The 18,260-nt window shown below is 34.8% G+C and overlaps 1 protein-coding gene across 2 annotated transcripts; it reads right to left on the reverse strand.

The window, feature by feature from the left end:
- Positions 1–1,679: 1,679 nt before the first annotated feature.
- Positions 1,680–17,629, reverse strand: LOC123553161 (uncharacterized). 2 transcript variants are annotated; one of them, XM_053540228.1, is made up of 5 exons: positions 17,539–17,629; positions 17,121–17,274; positions 7,295–7,462; positions 4,565–5,255; positions 1,680–3,022 (listed from the first exon to the last, which is right to left on the reverse strand). In XM_053540228.1, the coding sequence occupies exons 2-5, from the start codon at positions 17,272–17,274 to the stop codon at positions 2,680–2,682; spliced, it is 1,356 nt and encodes a 451-aa protein (XP_053396203.1). In that variant the 5' UTR covers positions 17,539–17,629; the 3' UTR covers positions 1,680–2,679. The 2 variants fall into 2 exon arrangements, with proteins under 2 accessions (XP_053396203.1, XP_053396202.1); XM_053540227.1 differs by lacking the exon at positions 17,539–17,629 and having other exon boundaries at positions 17,121–17,523.
- Between the last annotated feature and the right edge of the window lie 631 nt (positions 17,630–18,260).

Consider the following 18,260-nt stretch of genomic DNA (forward strand, 5'->3'; position numbering starts at 1 on the left):
TGTCGCCATATTATCTGTATCGCCGTCGGTGAATCAAGAAAAAGAGTGTGCGATGTATATCAAACGCGTGCTAGAATCCTATTTAATATCAACGTTCGGTGTGCAATTTTATAAAATTCTAACATTTATATTTTAAAAACGTAAACTATCATTTTACGGTCTCGTCTTTTTTAACCTATAAACGGATGATGTAAGTAAGTTTTACTGTTTCATATTCTAATTACTACGTATTCCAAACAAGGAGTGCATTTAAGTCAGTGAAACATACCATACATAATTTTAAAATACAGTCTTACAGGGAGTAATTTTATTTACGCAGTCTTGTATATAATGTAGGAATGTGGTTGGGGTTAAAGAGTGGTGTTTTGGCGCTTGTAAACCAAATATAAACTCCCAGTGGTGTTTTTGACCGTTCAAAGGCGGTACCGTACTATTATCCTTCTTCATAATATAATTGTTATTGTGTCTTGTTTCTATGGTTTTACTGCATTGTTTGGTTAAAAATATACATGTGCTCAATCACTGTGTACATGTATACAGTTTGTACATGTATACAGTTACACATATTTCCTTCTGAAGTCCTGTATGGGCCGCTGCGGTTTGTTTAAATGTGACTTTTCCTGTTGAACTTGTGTCCTTGTTTTTTTAGTTTATCGCAGTGTTATTTGAAAGTAATCCTACCTATATTAGTCAGATGTGTATCTTAGTTGTATATGGGCCTTATATCCAACAGACTGTTGAACAGACATACACATGGCATGAAAAGTTGGAAACAAATTTAAATTCAACTTATAAAGGGTTAGACACACTGCTAATATCTATGGGAAAGGGAAAGATATATTCCAATTAACGTCGCATATAATCAACAGAGAACACGAGCTACAAAACTCTTGTGTTTGTGCCTTTTTTACCTCCTAGTACAACCTTTTGAATAATGAGTCCCGAGCAACGGAGCTGTACCATTTTTCACGTCTTTGTCAAGACATGGCCAGGGACTGAATCACAAACTTCCTGCACTCAAAGTAGACACTCTACTATTGAGCTATTCAAGCGTTTGTTTGTTTCTCTGTCCGTTTAAACATGAAGCAACAATGATTTTAAATAGACTAGAGAAAGAGGAAACGTTCAATTTATAACTTAAAATGTCTAACATTTCTTGTGTATTTCAGAAACCTGTATCTGTATTAGCTATCATATGCTATACCATGTGTGTGTGTGTGTGTGTGTGTGTGCGTGTGCGTGCGCGTGCGCGTGCGCGTGCGCGTGCGTGTGCGTCTGCGTGTGCGTGTGCGTTTTAGGGGTGTGAGAGAGGTGTTGCACATTTCACTGTCTTTCATGAACAGACTCGGTCAAAGCGAACCTGCTTTTGTTTTGCTTGGTTACCTTTCAAAGATCCCTGTAATGGATTTATGTTTGTAGTAAATACCTACTACTATATGTAACGAAAGTTTATGCCTGTTAAGTAGACAATGATATTGGTTTATTGAGAAGTAGAAGACAATAAGAACATGCTACCTACGTACAGGGTGCTTTCGGTTTAATTACTGTACAAGTTCTGATAACTGTATTACATTCAATGGAAGTTTGTCTTGGTTTCATGCAACAATGCAGAAAATATCATTCTATACCACAGTTCTACCTGGGTAGGGCACTTGCATACATAACGACATGAATTTGTTGCAAAAATAGTAAGAATTCATTTATTTCGTTTTATAGTATTTGATATTGTATTGTACAAACGATTATTAAAATTCTGACATAAAATGAATATCAATGTAAGCAGAAGCATCTTTAAAAAAAATCTGAATAATCAAGATGTGTTTTATCCTATAAGGGAATATGAAATTAACCAAATTTCTGTATCAGCAATAGAACAACACTTAAGTATTTAATCAGACGGGAAAACGATTCATGTCTTAATGTTCATGTTTTTGCTATTCTAGTTTACTTTTTCTAATGGGACAAAAATTCCAAGGTATGTTTACTGTGAGGATTGACAGTTGAAATAAATTCTAGTCTCTAATTTTAAGTTCTCACATAAATGGCGGTCTCAGTTCTTATTTGTGCAAAATCTAAATATTGATATTCCAATAATATATGATACTACACGAGCCTTTAACCCAATGTCAACGATTCTGTTTTCTTTTTTAGTCCTCGACTGTTGTCTCCTGCTGGACTGGTATTTTACAAGTTTTTCTTTACAAAAGAAATTTGTGAAGTGCTGTGCACCATGAATATTGTTTGATTTCGTTCTGCATTTCCAGAGGATCGACTTATAGATTTATTAACTCAAATTTATAAAATTTTGTGACAACATTGTAACTTTCTAGAACATTAGAAAATCAATTCAAAATAGTATCCAGTTAAACATACTCTTTGCGCATGCAACAGCGGTGTGCAATCTTAGATTGTACTCCTTTAAAGTCAAGATAAATTTTACCAATTATCAAGTAATAAGGTATAATGTCAGCAAACATAAAACTTAGAATATATAACGGACTATATGACGGGTCTATATCAGATGGTATACAAATATATTTGAAATAAAAGATAATTATTCCATATAGATCTAGTTATCCTATACATGTATATGCGTATATATACGTACGTGTTTGCATGTGTGTTAAACCTTTAACATAATAGACGTACAAACGCCATGTTTATTATTACTGCTTTACATCATTTGTTTTTAAGGAAGGTTTGGAGACTGTCGTCAAATGCCTTCAAGAAAGTAGTTTGCTTGGGTGCCAGTTTTCCCGTGTATATAGAGTGGAAACGGTGATCTCTGTAACCTGCAATTCCTTCTTCTCGGTGTTCGAACCACTTTTTAATAATTGGAACAGCTTTTAGGAAATCTTGTGTGTACCCTGTTTGGTCAGCCAGATCTTTCATGATCGCTGTCTGGAAATCTAGAAAATCATGACGAGAAGTTACCAAAGAGGCACGACGTTGCCATTGTTCTGCATCAGCTTCCATCTCTGATTTTGATTTTGGTTTTCCAGGTGGATTTTTTGTAATATATCTGTGAAAAAAGTATTAACGAAGACTTTAGACAAACTATTTATACACGTGAAGAATGCTCAGACTGTACACAATACAGTAAATAAAATGTTCATGTGAAAAATTAGTTTTGAACGAGGATTGCCAAATCTATCAAAATTAAGTGTAAACAAGAGCTGTCTCCATAGGATGACACATGCCCCCGATGGCACTTTAAATGAATAGTTATGGCCGATGTTAGAGTTTAGGACCTTTGACCTACGGACCTGGGTCTTGCGCGCGACACGTCGTCTTACTGTGGTACACATTCATGCCCAATAATTTTAAAATCCATGCATGAATGACAAAGATATAGACCGACACGCCCATCAATGCACTATCATGAAATATGACCATTAACGTCTAAGTGTGACCTTGACCTTTGAGCTACGGACCTGGGTCTTGCGCGCGACACGTCGTCTTACTGTGGTACACATCCATGCCAAGTTATTTGAAAAACCATCCATGGATGACAAAGATATGGACCGGACACGAATGCATTATCATGAAAAATGACCTTTAACGTCTAAGTGTGACCTTGACCTTTGAGCTACGGACCTGGGTCTTGCGCGCGACACGTCGTCTTACTGTGGTACACATTCATGCCAAGTTATTTGAAAATCCATCCATCGATGACAAAGATATGGACCGGACACGAAAATTGCGAACAGACTGACAGACTGACAGACCGACAGACGGTTCAAAAACTATATGCCTCCCTTCGGGGGCATAATAAAAAACAGAATAAAAGACGGTTCTTAGTTTGAATATTAAAGATAATAGACATATATTGGTGTGTGTGTGTGTGTGTGTGTGCGTGCGTGCGTGCGTGCGTGCGTGCGTGTGTGTGTGTGTGTTCGGGTTTAAAGTATTTTTCAACAATTTTTCAGTCATATAAACGACGGTGTCTACTTGTAGCAGTGAGCACAATGCCCAACTTTGCTGCCTCACTGGAATATCACGTCGTAGACACGTGGCATGATACCCCACCCAGTCACATTATACTGACACCGGGCTGACCAGTCCTATCCCCTTAATGCTGAGCGCCAAGCGAGGAAGCTGCTAGTACCATTTTTTACGTCTTTCGTATGACGCGGCCGTGGATCGAACCCACGACCTCCTGCACTCGAAGCGGACGCTCTACCACTAGGCTACCGAGGCGGTTGGTAATACACTGACAGTTCACTTCATCAAGAATGTAAAGTTATTCAATGTCATGAAAAAAAAACATTTTACTGGCCGCAACTCCATATTAACAGAAGTTATATTCAAAAATGCGTTAATAGACACTTTTGTATCACTATTAAAGAAATGTTTCATTTGTTAAACCATTCTAGCGTGTCCCGTTGTGATGGTATCGCTGTGATAAAACGTTCAGAGTGTTCAGCTTATTTTGAAATATTACGGAGGCTATCAAGCAGTTAACACAGCTGTAAAATAGTATAATGAGATTTTAAAACTTTTTTTTTAATTTTCATAATCCTATCAAAATTAATAATATGATATAATATGAAGCATATTTTACCTGCAGACCCAAAGAGCTATATTCTCAAACAGCGAGAATGTGTAGAGCTGCTCTTGAGCGCCTATGTAGAACAACTTATTGTTTCCCGCCTTTAGGAACAGAGACGACTTGTAAAGTCCTGCAGGGTAGACACATGTCTTTTCGTCAATCCTCAGCCTCTTTTCTAGGAATGGGAAGTGATTCTTGTATCCTGTACAGCAAATGACAACATCAATATCTGCTTTTGTGCCGTCTTTGAAATATGCTTGCGTCTTACTAAATCGTACAACCAACTGGCGCTCTTCAATTCCTGATGGCCATTTCAAACCAAGCGCCTTTGTTCTCCAAGATATTATAATTTGCTTTGCTCCAAACTTCAGACAGTGGATAGCAACATCTTCTGCAGAGTAACTGGCACCTATGACCAATATAGTTTGACCTTTGAACTCATTTGCATCTTTAAAGTCATGTGAGTGCAGTATGCGACCGCTGAACTCGTCTAATCCGGGAAAATACGGCATGTTTGGCATGTTAAAGATACCATTGCATACTATGACGTGTGTAAAAACGTCGTCCTTAGTTTCACCATTCTTCAAATTTTCGGAAGTAACTAAGAAACGATCTGTGTCGTCTTGGTAACGGACAAACCTAACGAGAGTGTTGAATAAGATGTAGCGTTTAAGGTCGCTTTCAGCTCCTTTTGTCCACCTTCCTGTGAAACATAAATGTAGAAATATAAGGAAAACGTTATGTATGACATTTATCTGGTAAGCTAAGTGTATTGTTAAATTGTTAAATATTTCCTATAATGGACAGTACACGTTAATATATTTATAGGAAGTACGTGTGTACTTACTAGTATTAGAAACTCTCTATACACGCGAAGAAATAACTGTTTCATCAGCTATCTACAGGCAAACCAATAACATGAGCTCCACAAAGCGCAGCAATAATCAGAGGAGGCGGAAGTAAAATAAAAAAAAACTATTTTGATGTGTGTGATGTGTCAGAGCGAGATATAATTTGGAATTCGATTTGGAGTTTTGCGAGGTGGTAGGGATCGAATACTTAGGCACAAGAAGCTAAGAGTTTTTTTGTGGGATGATGAAGGAAATGGGTTTATTTGTGGTAGTGGGGGGTGGGGGGTGGGTAGGGGAAAGAAAAGTAAAACTTTGCATTCCTGAAATAAACCCGTCACCACCAATCTATATTCCCAGTTTTAAGTCAACACTTATTTAGGTATGCTCAGGACACGAAGTCAATACCTTGAATGATAATGGAGATATGTTCCGGCCAGACAGGTAAACGGACAGCTGCGACATTACATAATATGGCCGTTTTTACAAAATGGGAGTACAACAAAATCTTTAGCGGTATTTATGGAACCACAGAATACATTCTAACAGAAGTTATAGTGGTTATTCAAGAAGATGCCCCATGCATTCAGACCTTTGAATATGTAATGTTTTATAACTTAAATATTTATATCCCTTTCCCTTTTCATTGTAATGTGTATAGCTTTATAGCGGTACATTTCACCGGTCTTGTCTTCAGTTTACTCAGTGAAAGGTGGACATGTTGTCATATTATTAAGATGGATGTTTCAACAGTCTTTAATAGATACAAGCTTTGGAGAGCTTATTTTTTGATGCTCTGAGTAGACGGACTAGATCTATTGCGATCACAAGCAGTTTCCTCAAACCAGCTAGAGATGGTGACGGTACACAGTGGAGAACCACACTTGCACATCGGTCAGTGACGAAAATGCCACTTTGGGGTTTACACCGGCTAATGGTTAACAAAACCTGGCTCTTCAGCGCTACTATGTTCAATCTAAATAATATTATCTTCGCTTTGTAAATTTCTCGAACACGGAATGGTAACAAAAGGCAGAATATGTAAACCACAGAATTGTGCATGTACATTTATGTAAAAAGATAATCATATTTATAATGACTTTGCATAAGGGATACCAACAAGGTAAACATAACAGACTCGAAAAAGGTAGAAAGTTAAATATAAAAGTAGCTCAGTGCCTGTGGGTTCTTAGAGCTGTCATCCTTTCGCGTCAGTCAACGAGCTAAGTGTAGCGCCCATCACACCCAACTACGCTTTGTTTTTAAAAAGTTGTATAATAACCTCTTAATTAAACTACAAGAAGCATGAATGTGTTTGAATTGATCGACTAAATACTAATTCCTTTTGGGTACGCACTTACTAAAATACGTACTAAAATTATTCAAAGTTACGTAAACTTTTTCGTCGATTACGCCTTTAGCCTGCTAAATTTCTAAAATGGACTGGTCCATCATTCAATTTGAGCGACACCATTTATCATTCGAAAGATTGACTGAATAGCGAACAGTGCAGACCACGAGATGTGCAAGCTAATCTTGGTCTGCAAAGGCAGAATCACTTGCTAGCAGCAGGCTAAAGGTTAAATTACAAAAACATTCCATTGTTTTCTATATTTTATTTCTAAAGTGCAATTATGCGTACTCAACAAAAATTTCTTTCATAACAATACGGGAGTACCAACAACCTATCGTAAAACTACATTAAAACAGACATAATCGGCTTTGCAAACTTACTGCTATAATGTTTCAAAATATTTCTAGTGAAAATAGTTTAAAATTTATCGAAATTACTGAACGTATTTAAAATAAGAGCAAGTCAAACTCGTTTCATTTTAATAACTGATTTCTGTGTCAAAACGTTTTAAACATGTAACTTTGATGAAAACACAAATACCTTCAAGGTAGTTCCTTACGACAGATACAGGAGGATAAGAAGAAACTGGTTGACCAAAATGTTTTTCAAATGTGTAGTCTGGGTACTCTATGCTTGCTTCCTTGGGTGCGTTTGTCCACAAGTCCTTATACATACTGCTGTGACTGGGTTCACCATATTCATCTAGCCCTTAATGTAATAAACACACAATTTTAACTATCATGTTTTGTTATTTTGGTCTTAAAGTGATCCATACACAGTTAATAATATTGGCAATGATATTGAGTTAATACTTTTGAAAGCCTTTCATTTTGCCACAAACTGCACAATCATTTTACCCAATATTTATTCAATCATGCTTTGGCCACCATTCTGCATGCATGCGCCCCGTTTTAGTAATAAGCGTTATTCTACCATTGGATAAACATAATGAAAGAAGTATTTGACCTATAGGTGGTTGATGAGAAAAATAAATCAAATTTAGCCTTTTTATGCTACTTCTCGAACTATGTGTCAACCAACTTGAAGTTCTCAGACAGCTTCTCTATTTATAAGTACGTATGTACCTTCTAAAAGAGACTTTTGTTGGTCTTCTAAGAAGGTTTTTGGACATGTTAATAAGGTGACAGGATTTAGTACGTTTTGATATGTCAATATGGCGTGCGCACATTTCGTTGTGCCGTCCTGGTTCGCATGCCATAACGAGGCAACAAAAAAAGTATTTTTGTCTTGGTGGGTGTTCGCATGTCAACGGGAAACAAACATTTCATTTTGTTTCGGCATGCGCGCCAATGCGCAGATCGAAGATTTTATAAATGTCTCGCGGGCCAGCATGACAAAAATGTCGCTTTCTATTTTTCGTTATGTTGCATTGTTAGTTTCGTTTTGTCGCATTCGCTCGCACACCAAATAACACATAAAACTTTCAAAATTACATCATGACAAGTAAGTGCGCTTGTCAGGACGAGGTGTGGTACATAAACCGCGTGCACGCCAATGCCACGTAACACATTATCCTATATCAGCCACTATATGTTCCCAGTAGTGACTACAACAGCTAAGAAATATTGCACAATATTATTTAAGTGCCAAGAAAACCTGCAATATCATTAAAAATCTGTCCATGAATTTTTGTGCTTTCCGACTGTCGTCAATTTATTGCGCAAGTCTTCAATATAGCCCATTCACTTAAAATCAATATATTAACTGATAATATTCTATATTGACAATAATATTGCCAATATTATTGACCGTGTACGGGACACTTAAAGATACGTCACAACCTAGCGACCTATATTTTTCTCCCCATATAATCTTCATGAAAATCACTCTGACAGTACAGGTACAATACAGCTATACTACAAGATGAGAGCCCTTCCTGAATTAATGTGTTTTCATAACTTCATTCTAATCTATTCAGTCAATCTCTTTCCAAATATAATTTTACTGACAGCTGAAATAGTGCAAAAACGATACGCTTAGTTCAACACCAAGCACATATCTATCATTAATACAATAAAGTACATGAGGCACAGCAGTGAAAAGCATGTTAGTTGCCTGAGATTTATGCATTGTACATGTTGTAGGGAAATTTAAAGATGGCAACTAAGCGGAATGACAAACAATGATTAAGGACTTCATTCACGTCCATTCTTTATTTTGTTCAAATCTCGAGTTCGAAGTATTCATTTAAATCTTGGTTGCCTATAGATCTACACTGTATCATTCACATCATATATATTTTAAAACCCTGCTGAGCCAGCTCAAAAAGATGTTTGCTTTACCGTATGTAATATTGTATAACAGTATTAACTCTCAGGAAAGTGGAGATGGTCTCGTTTGTATATTGGTTTCTTTCAATATACGCTTTAAGAAAAAGGGAGGATTTCATTTGGACAGGAAGCCGATGGCATTATTTTCTGTATTGATAAAGCAAGACTTCTCAGTAGCATTATTTCAGCATGATTAATACAAACTGGAACAAAAATAAAATCACAACCTTGTCATGTTATTGATGGTGGTTATTGATGATATAATCTGCAGTTACCCGCTTACCTTATTTACAACAATATATAAAACACCTTACAGTTTGTTCAAGGTAGTGGACCTGTAAAGAAAATCGTCAAATTACGTACTCGGCATGTATTCGTTTTTCATGAAAAACAATGATCGTATTAAGCTATAGTTACGTCCAGAGAATGTCAAATTGCTTACAAATACATAATTTCATGGGAATTGCAGAGAGTCGTTACCTATCCACTACCTTAAAATGTAATTCCATTATATGACAGAGACTTTTTTAGTTACACGATTTGCAGCAAAGTACTCCTGAACAGTCAGAGAAATGCTTAAAATGTGTAAAGCATAAGAAACACTTTCAAAATGGATAATTAAAATAAATATAACAGCAGTCTACCTATGTTGTTACACATAATGTGATACCAAGCTAACTTCTTTGTAATTACTCTCATTGTAAGATATACCTTTTACATTTTTATACATAAAATTTTGTGAACCAAGTACCATCATTGAGAACAAAAACTAAATTTAGCTAAAAAGCCAAAACTTGAGGTAACCTTTCTTAATGTCGTAAAATTTCTTTAAGGGTATTATGCATTGATTTACAAATTATATGTTCCTGCTTCCATATTTATTCTACTGTATACTTATTATGTTACATGTTTTTTTTTTAAAAAGCAATAAAATATTATTAAATCATTGATTTACTTAATTTTGATGCACTACTAAACTTTCTAGCAGAGCCTCAGCAATTTAAAAAAGTGTATGCCATGAGAAAAGTGTGAATGTTGTATATGAATACAAAGAGATTTAAACAAATGTATGTCATATCTTGTCTGCCTGGTTAGTTGTTGAGAAAAGGTCCTAGATCTATATTTAGTTTTTCTTTCACTTTTGACCAAGGTGTTATTTTGACTTTAGTTTATTGGTCAATTAAGAGTTGTCCCCCTTAGATTTTCTTGGGGAAGTACCATCTCTACCATACGGCTAGCAAATGGTCTAAAACCTTTCTGTCGAATAATCATTTACCAAAGGAAAATACGACATTGAGTGACAATTTTATTAGATACCGCATGGCTCACGATGATAATTTGGTTATTTTCTAAAAACTGTAGAACTACGACTGCAAACACAAATACTTTATTATTATTGTTCACAGAAGCCAAAAATCTTTCGTTGATAAACAGCTATTGGTTTAAATGAAAGAAAAGCGTTTAGCATTTATGTATGATTCATTGCCAACACACATTTCAAATATGATTTATGGCACCTTAACTGAACTAAACTGCAAACATATTTCATACCACTCAATCATGCGATCTTACACCAAGAAAACAATCAAACAAAAAAAATGTTTACTAGCATAACTCTGTTTATAAGCGAAAACCACAAAAATAATTGTTTTATGTTAGGCAGATATTACCTAGGCTTCGTTTAAAGCTAGGAAAGATGCTGCAATTGTTCGCTACAGTACAGACCTGCGGTAGCTTGCATTTTCAAGTAACATCCATGAACAGGCTCAATCAAACCGAGCCTGCAACATTTTTGTTTTTGTCCTGTTGAGCGACTGTGAATTTCCACTTTTTCTATTTTACTAAAATGGTTGCAACGCAAATATGAAGGATTCGAAATTGAAAACTAATACATTCTGTCCATCTACTGTCTGATACGCCTAATCTGTGCAATGTGTCAGTTGCAGTGTAATTTTGCAAGACTCATATATCCTGTAACTCATTCTAAACGTGTCCAAGTGTGGTGGTAGGATCTATTTTAATTCTTCAAATATCTTTAATAATGTTAGTTTTTTTCAGTGACAATCGTTCTTAATCACAATTTTGAAAAACGAAATAGAATTTAACAAACCTTTTACTAATATATCTTGATAGTTATATAATAATCCATTCACAAATTAATTCAAAATTAATTCAAAATTGGTTGTTTAAATGCTGTCGTTTTCATGAATTAAGATATGTTGAAAATTTAAAATGTTTCTATTATGTATAATATGAAGTTCCCCAGTGTTCTTTTGAATAATGTATAATATCAATGGCAGGGACGTACCTGGGCATACGCCTATACACCTGTGCGTACAATTCAAATTCGGCACCGTGAAAATGAAAAGGCTTAAAATGCAATGAAAATGCATAAAATGTAAAGCCTGAGGAGGTTAGGTGTCTATTAAAAGTTCTTTATTTGAACAAGTTTTCAAGTTTTCAAGTTTCAAGTTTATTGTCAAAATCGACAAATAATTGCCTTTGGCCATTTACAATATAGCAAACAATATGGCAAAGACGTGGCATAAACAAATGACATATAAACAAATATTATACAAACAAATGTAAGTCACATACACAATGCATAATCAGCCTGACTATGGCATAAGTTTCTACGAAACAGTTAAGTTATCGAGGGTATTTTTTCTAATAAACAATGCTTCTTTGATAAATTTTGCAACATTAATCACCAATTTTCTGTTTTCAGTTGACAAGAACCTATTACATTTTTGCAGTGAAGGCCATAACATATGACCTAAATATTAAGTACGAATTTCTGTGTACCTACTACAACACATCAAGAAGTGGTATTCGCTTTCAATAACCTGTTGATTACAAAGTTTACATAATCGATTTTCTCTAGGAATATCACGATATCTACCAAATTCTATTTGTAATGGGTGAGAAGAAACTCTTAATGTTGTAAAATGTTTACGTAATACATCGCTAGTAATTATATCAATATATTTCTCATAACAAAATGAACACTTGAAATTTCTATAATATTCTAGTTTAGACATATTATTCAAAGACTCATTCCATTGTTGGATAAACTGATCTCGGATTCTTCTTTGTAACATTGGCCAATAGTTAACATTACAATTGAAGTTATCATATATATCACTTAAACCAAGATGGTCAAGAATACTTTTCAACTTATTTGACCAACAGCTATTATGAACATTGTTATATTGATCTAAATACATAGTGTACATAAGTGAGTCAGGGCGTTTCATGAGCTTCAACCAAAACTTTAGTGATCTCTCTTTGGCAATAACTGCTAATGGGTATCTACCCAGTTCGCCATATACGGCATTATTTGGAGTTTGAGCCCTGACTCCTAACACATATTTACAAAATCTGATATCAAGTTTTTCAATTTCCTTGAAATTGTATACACCCCAGACTTCAGAGCCATATAATAATATTGGTACAATCATAGTATCAAATAGTTTTAACTTTGTTTTAACATCCATTTTTACTCTGTCAAACAAATATAATAAATTGTGATATGCCCTTAAGGCTTAGTCAGATAACGCTTTCACAGCTTCTAACAATTTACCAGTGTGTGTGAATTTAACACCCAAATAAATAAAATAGTCCACTATTTCGATTTTTTCATTATTGATATAAAAATCCAGTTCATGTGTTTGTTTGCGTTTTTCAAATACACAATTTTTTGTCTTTTTTACATTAGTATTAAGACCCCACTACCTAGAATATAGATAATTATTATCAATTTGTGCTTGTAAACTATTTGGGTCTGTAGTGAACATAATAATGTCATCTGCAAACAGAATTAAATACATAGATAGCAGATCTAGGTCATTATTAGTCAGTGTATTAAAGTCAATAGATTCGTTGATATCATTTATAAATAAAATGAACAATAAGGGAGATAATGGTTCGCCCTGTTTCAATCCAAGCGTAACATCGAAAAAATCAGACAAGGGCATTGACGCTGATAATCTTACACAAGATTTAACAGTGTTATAAATAGATTTTATCATGGTAATCATTTTACAGCTGATACCAGTATTAATAAGTTTTACCCATAGGGCATCTCTGTTTACCGTATCGAAAGCCTTATCATCTTAATGAGATTATCAAATTCGTTTTTGAAACATTAAACTGATTTGTGTTTTTTAATTATCGCGAAAAACATAAAAGGTAAGTGTAGATTTCCTGCAAGCATACAGCACAGCAAATACAGCCAGAGACACAGATCGCCAAATAGGCCTACAACAAATAAAAACACGCACGCACGCATGCACGAATGCACTCACGCACAAGTACACAAACTGACAGTGAGGACAAAACGAACAAATTAAGTAACACAGGGTACTGCACAGGAAGTGTACATCTATTTATATTTTTCTTATTTCTTAATCGTACTGCTTACAAACAAGCAGTTTTACAGATGAAAGCTGATTTTACCCACCGTATCATATTTGCAGTTGCAGTTCTCATGATCATCAATTTTCATTAGTTGAATCAATATTATTGTAACCAATAGCGCAAAAGTGAACAAACATCGAATGGTGAGTACGGACATAACATCTGGTATCGATAATGTAATAATTATTTCAAATATCGTATATTTATAATTGAACTTGTAAAGGTTTCCACAACCATATCATTTGATCTTGATTACACATGTGTATATTGGGCATCCATTTGTTTTAATAGAAGAAATTTCACATAGATATGTCTCACAAGAACCGAAATGCCCAAGTGGCAAACTTTAGTAAAAACATTCGAACAATGAAAGTAAAGCAAGTGTATTAATGCCGTGGAAAATATGCAGGTAAACCCTGAAACGTTTAGAAAGTTTAGTATAAGATGATCAATTAAAGTAAATATTTTACAAGTTCGTCTCAAAAGAACTATCCAGCTTTTAACAGTGTTTAACCCCGGGTGCCCCCCTTTGGACATAACTTTAGCCATGAACTGGTACCTAGATAAAGCCATGAATTGTTCATAAAGCCAGCTTGATGGCTTACTCTTATTAAAAAATAAACACATCGTGCGGGGTTTCGAACATACAAAGATACGAGCGGTTACATGCTGCAGACCATATCTAAAAGGTATACTAGAGAGGAATTTTACATTTGAAAATATGAACAATTGCTACATATAGTTGATGTAAACATGCAATTCACAGTACTATGTACTATGTTTAAAATAAAACGCAATGCATGTATAGCCAAACACAGTATGAATATTTATTTCTAGTACAAAAAGTCTAGCCTATGATTTATATTTAATATACATGTATACATGGATGTTTAGGTTTAGAGCACCACTTCAGAGGAATCATTTTGCAACAATCTCCAAGTTGCGATACACAATTTCCCATATAACCTAAATCTGTGTCGGTGCGTCGTTATACTCGGCAAATCTATTGTGCATGCAAGTTCCTACGGCAACTTTGCCAATATTACATGTTGTTTATGTTAACTATGAAAAGGTTACGTTTCGCGTGAGAAAACATGAAATATTTGCAATGTGTGGGTATAAGCATTTGTCAAAAGCCTGTCAAAGTCATGCATTAAATTAAAATTGACAACGACTTTAAAAACGATAACAACAAAAAACTAGTATATCCTTAATGTGTGAGTATTGCCTATGCAATCTTCACATTTAAGAGGATATTGAATGAACGAATAAATATACATGTATAAAGTCTCTTTCAGGTCCTATATTTTTGGCCATTTCTAAAGAAACCTCCACATTTTATTTACTTTATTTACTTTTTAAATTTATTTTGCTTGGTACAAAATTTCAGAAACATGTTTCTGTCATACAATAAACATGTTATATGTTTTTTCTGTGTAAAAATAAACAAGGTCATTTCATGGCCATTAAACCACATTTTATGTTTGATTTCTCCCATACCTGGTCATAAATAATGATAATAACAGCTTTGCACACGGTTCGAATATGCTATTTGTTCACATGTATAGCAGTTGGGATTAGGTAAGAGTTTAGATACAGTTACCCTAACAGACTCATTGTCAGGTTCCTTTGACGATATTCAATATGCCTGTGCGGGTATTGGCAGCTGCACAATAAAATATATCAAAGAATGACACAGTGTTTCAGTGACGCAAATATTTTGAAACATAACTATATATCTACTGTTACTGTTGATTTAAAGTGTGTATTGTACAGAGCAAGATTCTAAGCATGGCAAAATTCATTTTGTTATTTATCCTTGTGCTGAAATAATTCAAGGAAAAATCTGCGAAATATATATTAACTCCCTGAGGCCGATATCGTAACATACCTGCTGCGGCGGGATAAGAATTACCACCTGACGTCGAAGAATATTATCTAACCTTATCATAATCACACTCGCATACAGTCAGTTGAAATCATGCAGGGATTAACTTGGGTGTAAACTGAAATCATGATTAACTTGGGTGTAAACTGAAATATACATTGAAATTTTCACTTCGAAATATTCATAATTTTAACACACCAACTGCGTTTAATAGATATTTGAACATTAAATTCCCATAAATAGAAATGCATCATTAACACTGAATATTTACATCAGCATTACATAAATTTACACCCGTTTTTGTGTTAATATCAGTGGTTTATTTTGATGTATAATCTATTTCTAAACATGTACACAAATGTTGTGTGTCACGCGCTGAGACAGTTAAGTTGTAATATTTACATCCATCTTTGAATAAATATTAAAGTTACAAACATGCGTTTATTTACATATACTTTTTTGTATTTTATGAAACATGCTTTGTTGTGTTATTTTTTATCCATTTGTATCGTATGTAATGTAAGTGTACCAATATTTCAGCCTTCTAAAACTTAACATTTTCCGACCATTCATTTATCTGATAATGGAATCGCATCGTCGGAATCATCATCCGACGGAACTGATATTTCAGAATCAGCATGATAATAAATAAATAATTTCATCATTTTAAGAAAGATCTCTGGCCGACGACATTATTTTACTCTTTTGAAATACAGTATGAACGAAACACAGCGGAGATCGTCTTTTTATTTCATTTACATTACCGCATAGTTACAGACATTTATTTTAACAAGGGAACTAATTATTAGCACAACTAGTAATTATTACATCAAAGAAATAATAGCCAGTATGCAAAGAAATTTTGCTTTTGTCAAGATTATCAAAAATCAACAAGTACTTATCGCAATCATCATGATCTCGGTGCCGCGACTATACTCGTCAATCGCCGTCCTGGGGAGTCCTGATAACGCGCGTATAGTCGCATATCGACGCTACAGTGGGAAGAAAATATAACGCCTATAGTCGCATTTCGGCCCCAGGGAGTTAAACATTTTAAAATTTTAGATAAAATTATTAATGAATACTAGTACCGGCCAATTATCGTGTCAGGGCGATCGAGCTACTGAAGCACACACTTTCCAGGGTAAAGATACATAGGCTCTATACGAAAAATGGTTATATTCCTCAAAATATCCGGGGCTGCTCCAGCTGCAATTTAGTTCACGCTTGCCGACAATTTTTCAATATTTTCAAGGGGAGACCCCAAAAATCCAAAACGCCGGGAGATGGAGACCTAACCCTAACCCTGACCTACCTCACACTCGCAGCATCTCTGCTTAGTTCGTAGCTATGCTGCTCATATTTGGCGTACGGTTCAAGATCATCCAGATACGCCCCTAAATGGTATTGTTTTATACTTACAGAAAAATTGAAGGAACCTTTGTTACGGAAAAGATTGATCAAACTGTAGTTAAACACCTTTTTGACTTTCTCCTGCATCAAGTAAAGCCTTCTCCAATTAAACTTTTGTGAGCCTGTTACACTGAACTAAACCATATTATTTTCTTTGGCACCCTTGTTGTCATACAAAAAATGAACAATATAATCAAGGCCTTTGTGTGGTTTGTCGCCTGATTTATCATGGTTCAGAGTTCAGATGTGCTGGAACTGAACCAATGGTATGTTTAAGAGGGTATAAAAGTGTCAAAGAAGTTATCATTTATGCTTGTGGAAATATAAATGGAAAGAAAAGTGGAATATTTATTACCTGTTCTCCAAGTTAGATTCCACTGTCCACCCCAAGTGCTCTGCTTCTCATAGCATACAATATCGGGAATATTATCCTGCTGGACAAAATGGTACAACGCCGACATTCCCGACGGCCCGGCGCCGATGATACATACTTTCTGTTTTGCTTCCATCTAATTTTGAAGAAAAATATGAGGCAACTTAGAAAAAATGTAAAAACAGTCACAATTTTTCTGTACACATATTTTTCATGCCCATTCCTAAACTTCTATGTACACAAAGAATCTGTTTTGCAAGAAAGTTGGAAAAGTTTTCCATCATATCTTTTTATCAGTTTTATAAATACTTACTACATTGCCATTTATTGATATACATTGTATTTATTTAATAAATCTTTAGTTTTAAGAAGAAATATATTTCAAACTTTTTTCACAAACCACATATATTTTAAACTATCCAGTTGTGATGTTCATCTGATTTAAGTAATTTATGTTCTACATGGAAATAAGTTTCGATGAGTTTTGTCCTACTTTACGCATCACTGCTTACCCACATATGTATAAATTATGTAATGGTGTTTACAGGGGACCCACTCAATATAATTTAATTATAAGTTGTGCGGTGGTAAGAAAAACATGCCAAAGTGATATGGTCAGGCTTATTCATCAATAAATTTGTGACGAGGGATATATATTCGGCTTTGTCTGTACGTCCGGGTGCACATGTCGCCAGAAGTATTGACATGCCGTTACTTTACTGAATTTACTGAAATGTTCTTCAACATTACAAGCTGTACATCTGAGACAAAGGGTCGTCGTCTGACGTAAATAATTTTTGTTCTACAATTTGTAAAGAGAAAGGTTCTGACTAAGTTTCATATAGAAAGTTATGTGTTAAGGACGTACGCTAGAGAATTCGGGGCGAACATTTTCCAAGTAATAGAATTTCTTCAAACTTTGGATATTGAAGAATAATCATCTAAGAAACAAAAATATGCAATAAAAATCGTAGGTCACCGGTATTGAAAAAGAGTTATCTGTCCTTGAAAACGGCATTTTGGGGGAAATTCTATTATTGGGAAAACTTTTGCCAACTTCTCATATACAGGAAATTCTAGCGTACGCCTTTGAATGTTTTTCTATGCTTTAACTTACTGACC

Source organism: Mercenaria mercenaria, chromosome 4 (assembly GCF_021730395.1).
Source record: "Mercenaria mercenaria strain notata chromosome 4, MADL_Memer_1, whole genome shotgun sequence".
NCBI classification, from domain to species: Eukaryota; Metazoa; Mollusca; class Bivalvia; order Venerida; family Veneridae; genus Mercenaria; species Mercenaria mercenaria.

Excerpts from the sequence above, each read along its gene's own strand:
- LOC123553161 (XM_053540228.1), bottom strand. The coding sequence starts at position 17,274 with ATGGAAGCAAAACAGAAAGTATGTATCATCGGCGCCGGGCCGTCGGGA. Across the intron at positions 5,256-7,294 it reads CGTAAGGAACTACCTTGAAG|GAAGGTGGACAAAAGGAGCT; the intron begins GTATTTGTGTTT and ends TATGTTTCACAG. Across the intron at positions 3,023-4,564 it reads ATAGCTCTTTGGGTCTGCAG|ATATATTACAAAAAATCCAC; the intron begins GTAAAATATGCT and ends CTTTTTTCACAG.